At 40.6% G+C, this 15,697-nt stretch overlaps 1 protein-coding gene across 1 annotated transcript; it reads right to left on the bottom strand.

Annotated features, from left to right (window-relative positions):
* Positions 1 to 870: 870 nt before the first annotated feature.
* LOC141433530 (uncharacterized) lies at positions 871 to 13,532 on the bottom strand (the record flags this gene model as incomplete). Its single annotated transcript, XM_074095603.1, is given in 14 exon segments — positions 871 to 1,860; positions 2,282 to 2,565; positions 3,096 to 3,216; positions 3,548 to 3,712; positions 4,190 to 4,313; positions 5,792 to 5,972; positions 6,353 to 6,470; positions 6,761 to 7,030; positions 7,377 to 7,568; positions 8,625 to 8,780; positions 9,429 to 9,579; positions 11,360 to 11,550; positions 12,328 to 12,472; positions 13,392 to 13,532. Coding segments are annotated over 14 exon segments (2,494 nt in total), but the record flags the coding sequence as incomplete, so codon positions are not given.
* Positions 13,533 to 15,697: the final 2,165 nt, after the last annotated feature.

Genomic DNA, 15,697 nt, shown 5'->3' on the forward strand with positions numbered 1-15,697 from the left:
AGATAGTTTCGTGCCTTTCAAAAAATTCGCATTGCGCATGACATGTTTGGCTTTGCTTTATATCTATCTAGTACTTAGTACCTTGAAACGAGCAATTCTTGTATACATACGTCATACGTCACCGCGAGTTTACCTGTCATTGGATATAATCAGAATCTCGGAAACGGCTCCAACGATTTTGTTGAAATGTAGTATGTAGGGGGGGGGGGGGTATTCAGGGATGACAAATCGATCTAGCTTGGTCTTATCTCTGGGAAAACGCTTATTGTAGAGGTTCGGTCGCCCAGGTGCTTATAAGTATTCGAAAATTTTATTCGATAAATTTAGGATACGCCAATTTTTGTCACCTTTGAATAATATTTTTACCGGTATTATATCAAAAACTCTGCTCCCAAGTGCTTGTACACTTTTCTACAGGTAAGAGGTAGAGAAGAAAAAGCTAAACGATCGTTTATTCCATAAACATCACGTTTTTGTATTAAAAATTTGTGAAGAAAAAGGAAAAATTAAGTACACTTGTGATAATCATCTAGCTAACCTAAGACGTGCATGCGGCATATTTTAATATACAAATAGTCATGCTTTTAAAGGACGGAAGACATTACATAGTCAGCCTTTTGCATTGTGGTTGACGCATTTTACAATAATCCTTGTGCCAGTGCGTATATAAACCTTCGTCAAAAAAAACATCCACAATTTGACTTCACTCCATAAAGCCCAGTTTAGAGTTGCAAAAAATGTTGTTGATTTTCTCTTGGTTGCATTAGATTATTTAGATTGCGGCGCTCGACTGGCCGCTTCAAACTCATTCGCTTTACCACCTCGCAATGTATTGCAACTTGAAAGATTTTACTTACAGGTCCACTTAAAAAGTGGGCTTTACATAAGTGCCACGGATAGGGATCATTGTAAAAGGACTCTTCCATAGTTTCTATAAGTTTATTAAATTTATCGTTAATGTTAATAATTACTTTGTACATTCATTATTTAATTTTATTTCTAGTGATACAAAATTGGACAAATCGTTACTTTCACTCATTTTCTAACTTCATTCAAATGATTCAAATGTTGGACATACTTCATGGACTAGCCAGAGTTTGTCCTTGCATTTAATCAGTTTTATCCAAAACTTTCATTACCTACAATTACACTTTTACACTTTTTCACTATATTTTAGCATCAAATTATATGGAAAATATTAATCTTCCAGTACAATGTGATGTTTTCCCATTTCATTCTGACTTAATGATAGGATTCCCTATTGATTTGGCGTACAACTTCACGGTTGCATTATCGGGTACAGTATTGGTATTGGAGCCAATTCATTGGCCAGCATGAATAAATAATTGGCCAAATATTGGCTGGAATATTATGAAATTTCATTGCATTTCATGTAATCACACAAACATCAGGACAATAATACTAATTTGGCTTTAGGTACTTATTAGAGATGCCAAACCTGAATATAAATTGGCATCAACCCATAGAATTCGATCCTGAGAATCAACACTCCTCCCTGATTGGTTGTCAAACCAAACGTCATCCGCGTACAATATAATTACGACCAATGGGAAGCTCGGTTATTGCTGCAGCAGAAAACAATTATCAAGGCGTATTGACAGTGACTTTGTGTCCCTTCATACTATGCCTTTCCTTTCTCCTGACATACTTAGTACAGTCACAGACAAAAGCTAAGATAGCTATAAAAGCGAACACAGCGTAGAATATTGCTAGCGCTACGAGGAAGCTTTCTTCAGTCCATTCCCAGGTTTTGTCGCCGCGAAGGTACTCAAAGTTGGATAAGACTTGCGTGCCGTTGGGCGGAGGACAAGGTGATTGTACTATGATGTCCTGATATCTCTGGAATAAAGAAATATTTTTGGATGAGTTCAAGTTGTCAAGAGTTCCATTGCCGGTCAGTGGGCCACAAAAAAAAACTTCTAGTTACGGCATAGACTAAATACAGATAAAGGCAATGAATGTGTGATGCTACTGGCATTATGTAATGCTACTGGCTTTTGCTTACTTAATGGACTCTTTATCTGTGGCGATCCGAGGGGAACTGGTCACGTGGAAGGACCACCCCCCCTCCAAATCAAAGGTACTTTTATCAAAGTTTAAAGATAGAGGATCTACGGAAACACCTGTTACCAGACCACCCTTTCCAAAATCTGCCCACGTTTGCCCCTTCCTAAATCTTTCTCAGTGTGCTTACGGCGCAGCAGCCCCAAAATGTTAAACCATTTTTAAAAGGAATATAAATTTTTCACATGAAACATACCTGTTTATTAGTACACCTCATCTCTTTACTAATGCTAGTTTTCAAAGCGGTCTCGCTCATTTCCTTCTGAAGTATCTCAGGCAGCGTCCAGCGCGATGGCGAGACGTATTCCAACCACCTCCAGTACTGCGGCAAGTCTTGCTGATGCAGCATGGCCCCGTTGACCAGGGTACTTAGTAGGAGGCAGAAGCCACCGATGATAGCAGCTGTTTTCTCCATTGGCACCAGGAACACGACCGCTCGGAAGAGCATTTGGATCGCTATTAGATAGAGCGCTGTGTAGCCTGAAAGTTTAGAAAATACCTTTCTTAATCTAAGGCTTTTCAGCGTAGATGAAAGAGAGGCAGTATTGTGTCAAGCTACCTACTTAGGTAATTTTATCTCTAATCTTAGTTGTACCCAAAATTATTCTTTACTTCTCCATCCATTCCATTGTAAAGGTTGCCTGGAAGAGGTCGCTCTGAAGAGATAAGGCCGCCTATTGCATACCTCAGAAAGACTGTGTATATACCTGTTTTCTGTACTGCTTGCTATGTGTTGGTGTCCAATAAAGAGATATTGTATTGTATTCTATTGTAAGTACCCACAGATCGAGCTATTAACACCCTTATAAGATGCGTGCAGCAACAAGACACCCCAGGATGCCCAATGATTAGGTACAATAGAGTTTTTACAAGGAAATCGTTTTGACAACAATCTGAGAAAGAGCCGTGATGTTAATGCATCGAAGAAACGGTTTCTCGTCACCTAATATTAACTTTAAGTGTGAGCAAGAATTTACTTCAACTGTCACTTGTCTAGTTGTGTTGCTTACCTAGATATATGTAGAATCCATCGAAGGAGCCTGGCGTCTGCGCATATAATCCGCTCATAGCGTAGCTCGGGACCAAGTACGCCAACCACGTCAGAACAGCCGACCATAACTCCAGAAATTGCTGTAAAAATATTGAGATAACATTTTGTAATAAATCTGGGAAACATTTTTTCGATATATCTGCATTCTCAGTTTTCCCAGTCAAATAACTTACATTCTAAGACAACTTCAATAAATATCCGCAAATAAAGCCAATAAAGTTGGTTAAAAAGTGACGTCATTAATGTCAAACTTGTCAAAGGGACCTCATGCTAAGTACTAGCGCCAACTAGCTTGCTATAAAAACCCTTATTAAGAAAGTTCGATAGCGCGATGTTGAATCTGGCATCCTCTATTTACTATTTGAAGACTAGGTAGGGCTAGGGTTGCTACAAAATATTCTATTCACTTACATCGTAAAGCATGAAAACGGCCCTCGAGTACAATGGAACAGCAACATCGCGCTCAACATGCCGCCTCATGGAGCTCGCTTCTCGCACGCTCAGCCAAAGCAGCAGCGGACACATCGCCAAGCACATCACAGAGTAATGGAAGCCAATGCGATCGTTTTGAGTTAGCTGGGGACAAATAAAGTCGTCTACGTAAACTGCAAGAAAAATTTACTCAGTTGGCTCAGGGCCTCTTTTACCGTTCTCTGTTCAATTCCTGTTATTTTATGTGTAATGTCGTTTCAGTAAAATCGAACAAAACAAACAGAGATGGTATCATAGACATCCGTATCATTAATTAACAGAACTTATCAAAGATTAAACCAACGAGATGAAGGAATGGCCTGGTTAAAGTCGCGGGTTCACGGTGGATGCCAGCAGCTTCCAACTGAGGCAACTAGAGGTCTATGGGGGAGGCCTATGTCCAACAGTGGACGTCCTATGGCTGATATGATGATGATCAAAGAATAGTGAAATAAGCCCTTAGTCTTGACGCGACACATAAGTATCAAATTTAAACCTATCAGGGATCTTTCTATACATAGATTGATACAGAGTTTAATGTCTATGTGAGCTGGAAATCTTTAAAGCTCAAGATTAGCTTACCTTAGCGTCAGTGGTCGGTAGGTCCCAGAATATGGTTCCGGTAATGAGAGACATAATGGCTGCGATAAGTACTCTCGTCACGACGTTGGACAGCATCGTCATTTGTGTGAACACCAGACTTTTTCTGAAACAGGCAGGGGGTTTGAATAATCAATTATTTAACTCAAATTTATTAAGCGTAAAGCCGAGTTTAGACTTGCAAGAAAAATCGTGCAAGTTTCATTACATTGCGAGGCCGTAAAGAAAACGAGTTTGTAGTGGGCAATCGAGCGCCGCAATGTAATGCAACTTGCACGATTTTTTCTTGCAAGTCTAAACTCGGCTTAATGATGTCGGGCATTGTACGTTGTGTTGTACCTACTGTTAAGGTTCCCCAGAACTAACAAGAGATGTCGTTATTAAGCAATCAAATTAAGATTGGTTTTTGGAGTCTTTTTAATTTTTTATTTCAACTCCAAATTTTGTTACTTATCCTTTTTTTAACCCCCGACGCAAAAAGAGGGGTGTTATAAGTTTGACCGCTATGTGTGTCTGTCTGTGGCACCGTAGCGCTTAAACGGGTGGACCGATTTGAATGCGGTTTTCTTTATTACTTATCTCTTGTCCGGGTGAGCGGTTAGTTCTGATGGGGTGCTGAAAGTTTCTCGATGAGGGCTAAAGCATAGATGTCGCTAGTGTCGCTGCTTAAGTAACTAAATAAGAAACAAACAAGCTGAGATATGGGGTGCATAGGAGAAATTTGTGTCTGTACTCCTGTCCAGTGGTGGTGTAGCGGTATAGCACGCAGCACGGAATGCTGGGGACCTGGGTTCAATTCCCAGCGCAGGTCTCTTTTTCTGGTTTTTCTGTGCATCTATGTTTCAGTTTGTATTTTCGATGAACTAAAATAATTTCCTTGCTCACCCGCGACCTTACGATAGCTAAGCTTATGCAAAATATGCGTGTTCATGCAGTTCCTCCACCTCCACACTGTAAGAACACACACAAATCACACAAACCCATCTATCACCACCACCACACTACACTGACGCGTTTCGAACTCAAACAGAGCTCATCTTCAGAGTGACACAACCGTACACCATGCTACCAGTTGTTAGACTAACGAACCACAACCACCGTTTTAACTTGTCACTGTAACTCCCCAAGTACCCACATACGTTTTATGAAACAAAACAAAACTACCCACAAATTATTAATAAATTTTTTAACCGTCCTTCAAAACTACCTTGATTTTTATTTATTTACTGTCAAGGCATGTTTTGCATAAGCTTAGCTATCGTAAGGTCGCGGGTGAGCAAGGAAATTATTTTAGTTCATTGATATGGACCTCCGCAAAGTAACGCCTGATTCAATAAATTGTATTTTCGATGTCTAGAAAATTGACAGATTCTATTGAATAAGTGACATAACTTTTGTTCAATCCACTCTTGTGAATCGACACGAGCCCGTATTGTCTAACTAGCTGACGTTCGCGATCGCATTCACCATCTCTTTCTACCCTCGTCTTATACCGTGTGATAGAAAGAAGTGGTGAAAACGATTGTGATTCTAAGTTTGTTAGACAATGAGGCCTCTGTACTGTTGAGCCTTTCTCAAACTTACTCGACTAAAGCAAAGGCCTGAACAAAGACATTGGGTCTTGCGATGGGTACAGGAAGCGGGACCGGTGGTGGAGGCTCCGGTGGGGATTGCGCGCCCGCAAACACGCTCGCTAGGGCTTCGATGCGGCCCGAGGACTCCAGCATGGCTGCTGCAGACAGGTCGTCCAGGGTTACCAGGTCCACTGGAAAAGGGGGGGTCAGGTTAATAACAATCTCAGTGATTCCATCTGAAGTAGGTATAGCGGAATCTGATCATTCAAAAATTGGTCCTTTTGTGCAGGCTCTGGAGCCTGCCTAGACTAGTGTTAAGACAAAATTGACCTTTTGCATTCCGGCTTCACTTGTACAGAGAACATGAATATAGTTTACTTGGGGTTCTAAGAACATGCAATTTTTTGTACATCATCTCGGCCCATATACGTCCCACTGCAGGGAGTTCTCTCAGAATGAGGGGACCGAGTCGTTGTTGCCACGCGAACCCATGTTGTACATAAACACTTAAATTTAAACGTTAGTATGTTGTGTCTATGCCTTAAGGATTGACGGTTTTTTTATTACTTACAGTAATAATCGGAAGGGTTCTTGAAAGCAGGACAGGGATAGTCGATAGAGGCGAAATATGGCAACATGTCTCTTCTGTACCCGCTGAACATTGTTCTGCCAGCAGATATTAACACCACCTGGAAAAAAGTAAGCCGGTTGAAAGGACCATTGAAGACCTCTTGATTGAGTTTAGTAAGCTTTTCTAGCATAATTGGAACCCTCCAGGTAGGTATCAAGACATTCTTAACTAACCAGCTAAGCACATGGGTGATTGTAGCGTAAAGTTTAAAAAAAACCTACTAGTACGTCATAATAAGGAACCATATCACAATCAAAACGCTTTATAGTTGCGAGAGTGTTAACATATAGAAGTTTTAAGCAGGATCTAAGCAGTTGTGAAATTATTTTATTTACTTTTCAAACTCACCTTGGTTAGCATCGCGAAGATCTCATAAGTCGGCGGATGCAGCGACATAATAACAACGCGTCCGGTACTAGCCCAGTTTCTCAAATACTCGACCAAGAAGAACGTGTCAAAGATGTCCATCTCCTTAGTTGGTTGGTCTAATATGAGTACAGCGGTGTCCAGTAGCAATTGACATGCTACGTTGAGTCTTCGGATCTCGGAGCGCGTTAGTCGAGCCACGTTAGTATCTCGAACTTGCTCCAAGCCTAGCTCTTCTATTAGAAGATTTATCTGGAATATGATATTGCTGTTGAGTTTGTTGCGAAGTAAGATTTTTAGGTAAGGTAAGCTTTGCTAATTTATTTCGTCAGGCGTCTATTCAAACATACTTTAAGGGTGACTGGCAGGGGGTTGCAACCCTACAAAGTGTCTGGCAATGAAGGTGATTTCTAATATCATCCTGAACAAAAACTAAGTTTTATAGTATAACGAATTCAAGGTGAAATTTAATGATTTTGATATCCGTTCCGATCCGATCGTTCTAACCTGTCAAAATCAGCCTTTATACTATAACGAAGGTATGGATGTCATAGGCTCTTGGCCCAATAAACATTAAGTTTACTCAACCTTGACTCACCCGATCTCTATCATCCATCTTGACCTGATGCTGGTTCTGGCGCGGCCTCCGCAGTGCTGCGTGGAAACGCAACGTGTGCTCCACCGTCATGGACGGACAGAGAGACGTGTCCTTACGAACGTACGCTGCCACCTTGCGGAGTGTGGAGGAGGCCACCGGCTGGCCGTTGAGTACTATGTCGCCTGATAGTTTCTGCAACAAAAAGTCCACCTTCATTAGTTTTGTCACGAAAAATAAATATCACGGGACACTTGACCTAACAACTGGTAGCATGGTGTACGGTTGTGTCACTCTGAAGATGAGCTCTGGTTGAGTTCGAAACGCGTCAGTGTAGTGTGGTGGTGGTGATAGATGGGTTTGTGTGATTTGTGTGTGTTCTTACAGTGTGGAGGTGGAGGAACTGCATGAACACGCATATTTTGCATAAGCTTAGCTATCGTAAGGTCGCGGGTGAGCAAGGAAATTATTTTAGTTCACTAATTGACCTAGTCCTAAACTAAGCAAAGCTTGTACTATGGATACAGGCAACGAATTAACATACTTATACAGATAAATACACTTAAATACATATTAAACACTCAAGATTATTCATACAAATATCTGCCCCGGCCGGGAATCGAACCCGGGACCGCAAGCTTCGCAGTCAGGTTCTCTAAGCATTTGGCCATTCGATCCATTAAAGTTAAATTTATTTGACGGATAACTGTGATGCCGTCTCTGTTTGTTTTGTTCGAATAGAAGGAGACGGCAACACATTTATCCGTCAACAGCTCTTTAGACTCCTAGACTTGTTGAGACTGTGAGAATTAAGAGTTCAACTTATTTTAATCAATCAAAACAACACGTTTCTTATACAGGATTGTTCTTATTACGGCCAAATTTCTTATATATCTATCTATACTTACTTATATACTTCGCACCTTTAAAATTAAACTGAAACAATTCGAAATATGCACATTTCCAAAATAAACTTTAAATAAAACACAATCTGGTTGAATTTAAAAATGAGAAAATTTCGAATTACATATTCCAGTTTAATTTTAAAGGTGCGACTTATTACTGTTCTAAAGATACAGCCTAATGCCGAGGGGCAGAAGACCAGCGGTCGGATAAGCCAGAGCTATAGGGCTTCTTCTGGATCCTTTGAAGAAGAACCCAATCTTTTTTTGACAAACTATATACATAGAATCTATATACATGGAATCTCCAAAAACTGTGTTACGAGGCAAGATGCCAGACAAAAGGTACCTTTCTAACACCAGCCAACACGTCCAAGAGTCCCGTAGCCTCTTGCTGCGCTGTGGCCAGTACAGCCAGTATCTCTCCAGACTTCACCTCGAAACTGAGTCCAGACACCAGCAGAGCAGACTTGTTCTCCGGGGACGTGATCTCCAAACTATTAACCTGAAATTATATGGATCAGTTAATTTCCGTTGCATTCTTCCCGCTTGACGGGCAATATTTCGCCCACCTAGATTGAAAGGGTATCAAATCAAATCCATCATCATATCCCCCATAGGACGTCCACTGTTGGACGTAGGACTCCCAGATAAATAAATTGAGACGCCTGTGTGGCCCGCATGCCATGCACACAGGCCTGAAATCATTTGTACCACAACTGTCTTCACGCAGTACACAAACCACACAAAACTATCACCACCACCACACTAACATCTGGTAACATGGTGAACGGCTGTGTTACTCTGAGGATGAAATCGAGTTCGAAACGCATCAGTGTAGTATGGTGGTGGTGATATTTGGGTTTGTGTGACTTGTGTTTGTTCTTACAGTCTGTAGGTGGAGGACCTGGATGAACACACATTTGTAGCATAGACTTAGCTATCGTAATAAGTCACGAGTTTGCAAAGGTTTGTGGAACTCCGCAAAGTAGCGCCTGATTCAATAAATAGAATTTGCCTCAATATTCAAACCCACCAACTGCCCCACGTCGCTCCCAACCAATCCATCCGAAGAAATCCGAAGACATCCGAAGACGTTAAGCCAATAGTGCCGTGTAAATCCTGCTAATAAAACAAAATAATATTAACTTACATAATAGTTAGGATAAATATAAGCAGAGTGCGCGTAGCCATCCAAATGGTCTCCCGGCCGAAGAGTGGAGTGCTTCCGGGACTGAGCTATGGACATGTGACTACCGGCCTTGGACATACGGCCTCCGAGGTGAGATGAGGGCATCAGGTAGCTGAAACAAAGTTTACTTATGGTAAAGATTTGTCATTGAAAAAAAATGCATAAATTGGTTTTAGTCGTCCTCTGTCCGGACGGAGCGTTTTGCGCCCGAGGGCACTCGCGCGTTCCTGAGGTACTAGAGCTTCAATCGCGAGAGCATCTGGACGGGGTGCGTGTAGCTCTAGTATCCGGCTCGAAGGACCATGAAGAAATCACTTATTATAGGATTCTAACTGTGGTTTTTATAAATTTAATAAAAACCTGCGTGTATTGTCGGAATCCAAGAAAGGGTTGCCACGTACAAAAAATTATAAAATAAACATTAATGTTGCAATCCTTAAAATAGATTCCAACACCTCGGGAACGTGCGAGTGTACGCGCGAGTGCCCTCGCGCGCAAAACGCTCCGTCTGGACAAGCTCTAAGGTTAGGTTAGGACAAAGATTTCAATCCTGACCTGGTCTTTACTACCGTCTTCAAATCTAGGTTAAAAAGGCCTAGGCCACATATTTGCATACATTTAGGCGTGATTTTGCATAGCCAATTGCTCATAGAAAAAAGGAATAATGAATGGAAGAAAACGATGATAAATCAGCGGCTCTTATGGTATATAAAATTATCGTATGTATTCCACTGTCAACATTTTGATTCACATCTCGAACGGCTGAACGCGTTGAAGTCTTTACTATGGGAAAATCAACGCCTCTAGTCTCCTCTAGTATCTGGTGAAATATTAGCAATAAATTATTCCCAAAGTGTTTGACATTTAAAAGCAAAAGGGTCTTAGGTGAACGCGTCAGAAGAAATTTTAAGCAGCAAAGTTGGCAGTTGATTGTGATTCATTTACATACGAATGTATCTTAAACCATACGCGAACCAAATTTTATTCGAAAATACTAACTGAGACATGGATGCACAGAAAAACCAGAAAAAGAGAACAGCGCTGGGAATCGAACCCAGGTCCTCAGCATTCCGTGCTGCGTGCCATACCCCTACACTACCACTGGACAGGAGTACAGACACGAATTTCTCCTATGCACACATATCTCAGGTTGCTTTTTTCTACTACGCTACTTCGATATGGTTTTACGGGATGACCGTAAAAGTAACAAATTTGGAGTTGAAATAAAAAATACAAAAATACTCCAAATAACCAACCAAATTTTTAGTGTTATAAAAACATAAGTCAAACCTAGTGCCTCATTTCCTAAAAAATAGAAACAATAGCGGGACAATGAGTGAATAAATGATTATCACACTGACAAAGTTCTGTAGCGAATTATGCAATTCATGTATTGTTTTTACGTATGCAATCTGATCTTGTTGTATTTTACAATATTATCCACTTTTGTATTCTGGAATCAACAAAAAAAACCAGTCAAAACAAACGCACGTTCAGTCGCCATTATTTATAAACATTAGAGCTGCCAACGTACGAAACGCCATTATCGATTGTGTCAATATAGTGCAAAAATCGAACTTCGTATAGATCTTGCCGTCCCACTGACGCTAATATTATTTAATACGAGAGTGAGAGGGACGGACCGATACGAACTTCGATTTTGAATGTCGTAGTAGCTCCTCAGTCTTCCGTTTCTTTGGACGAACTGGATATGTAGATTGGGCTGTCTTGATCTTTACTTATAACAGTCATAAACACACGATACTACTTTTCCAGTAGCTAAGATGTATCGTTGAACATGGTCCTTCGAACCGGATATAAACATCGATTACTGCTAAATCACCCTACTGCCCATTTATATAATAAGAATAAATACAAATGACCGGACTGACCTTTGATGATCGTTGTCGGGAACGTAGTCAGCGACGCTGTTCCGCCGCTGGCTGTACACGGAGCGTTGTGGGCGCGCGTCGATGCCCAACAAGTTGGCTTCGCTGACTGACTTGTGCCGCGAGCTGGTCCAGCGAGGCTCGCGGAGCCCCGCTTGCTGCATGGCTACTAAAGGGACTCCCTGGCCGTGGGGCTGCAAGTGAAGGAGTTAAAATAAGTCCAAATAGGCAAAGTTAAGTCGATTAATTCTAACTTGGGGCTTTGTAAAGCTTGTTTCAAACAATCTTGTAAACTTAATGTGGTCAGCTGACATTGACACCGACTAGTCAATGCCTCTAGGGATGCGAATACTCTTTGGAGAATAATTATTTTTAAATTTATTCCTATCTTATTGTTCAAGTATTTATTCTTTGTTATAATAAAATATGTTCATAGTTATGATAGGATAGTAGTGTAGTGTAAATACAAGTTTATTTATATAACCAGGGTCTACGAGTATATTTAAGACAAGTGTGTATGTCGGGTGAGAATAACACCTCTCCATCTCTTCCGTGGACTTCGTAAGAGGCGACAAAGGATATAAGGTTAAGGTATACCGTAGGCGACAGGCTAGCAACCTGTCACTATTGTACCGTTTTTGTCAAACTTTAAACCTAAAATTGCTAAAAGTGGCTCCGAAGCGGTAACGTTTCGTGTGCTCTGCCTACCCCATTTGGGAATACAGGCGTGATGTTTGTGTGTGTGTGTGTGTGTGTATGTTGATTTACAGTCAAACAAATTGAATCATGGCCCAGGGTGGAACCCTTTAATAATCAATTTCACTATGATTTGCTTGACAAGAGCATGAGATGCCAACATGACATTAGTAGCAAAAAGGACCTTGTTCATGTTCAATTTGTTCGACTGTACCTGCAAATTAGAATACACGTCAAAAGTGTATTTTTGTCAGTCTTTGTGTTTCTTCACTTACTTGTAATGATGGATGTATGTTTTGCATTCTGAAGTCAGGGTCAGATCTGTACTTGCGACTGTACTTGTAGTTTGTTGAGGTCTCGTTGTCAGAACTATCGTACCCCGACGAGGTCTCGCGCACGCCCCGGCTTTGTCTGTGTATCCTGGAATAATTAATTATTTTTCATCACACTTGCTCGTCAATGATGTTATTCCATACCTGTATAGGTACTTAAGAACAATGGTCTCAATTGTTCCCGGGAGAGTTATGGATTTACGTATAGTTTTTTTTCTTCAGGGAGTTATGACTTCAAGCATCATGAAGCTTCGTCATTTTTATATTTTAAATTTATATTAAATTGTTTTGCAATAATTTCAGTATTTTTTTAGCATGTTGAAATAATTAGCTTAGCATTATTCTATGGTTTTTTGCCTCGCAATGTGTTGAAAATCGTTGTATGTATCACATTCTAATAAACTCTCGTTAGTAATCCCCTTGTTACGCCCCTTAATGCACAATGTACCATAGATTGTGTTAATTAGGTACTATTCAATGTAATGTTAATAAGCTCCAGTTAAGGACGTGCAGCCGGTTTTTTTAGCCGGTGAGAGACCGGCATTGTCTGGGCCCTCCCTTCTCAGTCGTCCATACATCTCCTACTCGTATAAAGCACGTCTTATAAAATTAAAAAAAAACTAAAATCATTTTTAATGGACTATAACCGAGTTGTAGTCTCATACATGTACAAGTAAAAAGTAAAAGAGTGGCCAGCACGAATTTTGACAGTGACCCTACTTATAAAATTACGAAGTGCCAAAACAGAGATTTTGAGAACATTGTGTTTTTTTTTTAGGTTTAATCGTCGTAAGGATCCCCTGGAGCTTATTACGGGGAGGAGAGGGTTAGAAGAAGAACGATAAAAAAATGATTTTGGTTCCATCAGTACCACCATCTGACAGTAATAAGATTATAACACGAAAACTAACAATAAAAACTAAATTTACGTGGTGACACGACAGGACACCAAAAGAAAGAGCCAGTTCCTTCTGAAGGAAGGAAGGGTTTTAGAACATCGCGTTTACCTGGGTGCTGGTTTCATGCCACTGCCGATGGATGTCTTGGGCTTAGGCGTCCCCGAGCGCTGCGAGCCGTTGTGGTTCGGCGGGAACACCCGAGGGAGGCCGAATTTGAGATACGTGTACATATTCGAACCAAGCGCCGATCTGAAAAAAAAAGTGTTTTTAATGCATGTTTTTGTGTTTTTTTTTACTGATTTTACTTTTTGCTGGCTGTACTTGCATTGTCGTCTAAACTACATATCCGTTTTGTTTCAAGTGGAAACCACCAGATTTCACCATCTGATTTATGGTATTGTGACCAACTTACAAAAGTACCTACGCCAAATTTCAGCTCAATCGGATAACAGGAAGTGGTTTAAAAATGGTTTGCAAATGACGCCAACTTACTTTTTGGCCGTATATATTTATATTCATATTCATAGATATATTCGTAGATGGGTAAAGAGGCCATTAATGCTACTAATATTATAAATGGAAATGTGTGTGTGTGTGTGTGTTGTTACTCCTTCACGCTTAAATGGCTGGACGGATTTTGATGAAATTTGGTATGTAGATAGCTGGACATCTGGAATAACGCATAGGCTACTTTTTATCCCGATATTCCTACGGGATACGGATAAAGTCTCGAAATTACAACCGCTGGGCTTAGAGTCATGAAATTTGGTATGTAGGTAGCTGCACGTCTGGAATAACGCATAGGCTACTTTTTATCTCGATATTCCCACGGGATAGGGATAAAATCTTTAAATTTCAACTGTTGGGTTTAGAGTCTTGACATTTTGGGCAGTTGTTCTTAACACCAACCTCAATGAAGACCACGATATAAACTTTGAGAATTCCGAGGGGAATTTTATAAAATCCCGGAATTTCAATTGTACCAGATCCAATTGTATACGCGTGCGAAGCCGCGGGTAAACTCTAGTATAACCTATATACAAGTAGTTTTCCAGTAAGTACCTAGTGCGAAAAAGAGAACAAATCACTTTCTTGGAGAGAGGTAGCAATCGACAAACAATTATAAACACGTAACAAAACAAAAAGCTTTCTCGTCAATCGTGTCTTTAAGATAATGTATTGATCCATATAAGGAGTATTGGTCCCGCAAGTCACTTTCTCCATACTCCATTGGACAATACGGTGATGAAACTTAGTCTTAAGCTTGTAAAATATGAACGTTACTTAATAACTTGTCTTGTTACATATTTATATATGACGAGTGGTGACTGGGGAAGTGTTGTCTCTTGTATCGTATAAGTACTTGCAAGACAAAGCACTCAAAATATTTGATATGATCTACGTAGCCCGTCATACCTCGTCATACGTAGAAAGTTTCTATTAGAAACCCGCGTTGCAATTGGTTCGTTTAACCTTAGATGTCATATGTTACAACACCGTGACATATGTTTTCTTATCAGACATGATAGCCGGTGACTAGATGTTCAACCAATTAAATATCATGATATCATGGGACACTTGACACCAATTGACCTAGTCCCAAACTAAGCAAAGCTTGTACTATGGATACTAGGCAACGGATAAACATAATTACTCGTACATAGATAAATACATACTTAAATACATATTAAACATCCAACACCCGAGAACAAACATTCGTATTATTCATGCAAATATCTGCCCCGGCCGGGAATCGAACCCAGGACCTCAAGCTTCGTAGTCAGGTTCTCTAACCACTTGGCCATCCGGTCGAATAAATTAACAAGTAAACTTTGGTTTTTGCTACCAATACTCAGAGTTGCCAGCAAAAACCTTATTCAATTAAATAAAACGAAGCCACAGCAACGTTTCCACCTTTACAAGGGCGGATCCACCGTTGTGGGCACGACGGGCATGCCCACAACCCTAATAGACTTGTGAAGACACACTTTCACGGTCTATTGAGATCGGTGGGTAAAATAAAAAAAATACAGTAAAATAATTTTCGGGTGGCTGTGACCACAAACTTTTTTAGAGCTAGATCCGCGCCTGCACCTGTAGGTTTGACCAGTAGCGGCTTTAGGGTAGGGCGCGGTGGGGCGACCGTCCAGGGCGCCGGTCTTAAAGGGGCGCCAGAAGCCTATACCCTATAGGGAATTCCTAAAAGTTGGGGGCGCCGTGGAAATCTCGCCCAGGGCGCTGGAAGTGCTAAAACCGGCACTGGGTTTTACCATCGTATTTTTTCGGAAAATTTCGTATTTATCCACTATTTATCTTCTAGCTTACCTAACTAGATTAGTTAACTCAAGCTAACTGAATAAGCAAGATAAATACCAACTTTTCCGACAAAATACGATGGAAAACATTATTCAATA

Source organism: Choristoneura fumiferana, chromosome 12 (assembly GCF_025370935.1).
Source record: "Choristoneura fumiferana chromosome 12, NRCan_CFum_1, whole genome shotgun sequence".
NCBI classification, from domain to species: Eukaryota; Metazoa; Arthropoda; class Insecta; order Lepidoptera; family Tortricidae; genus Choristoneura; species Choristoneura fumiferana.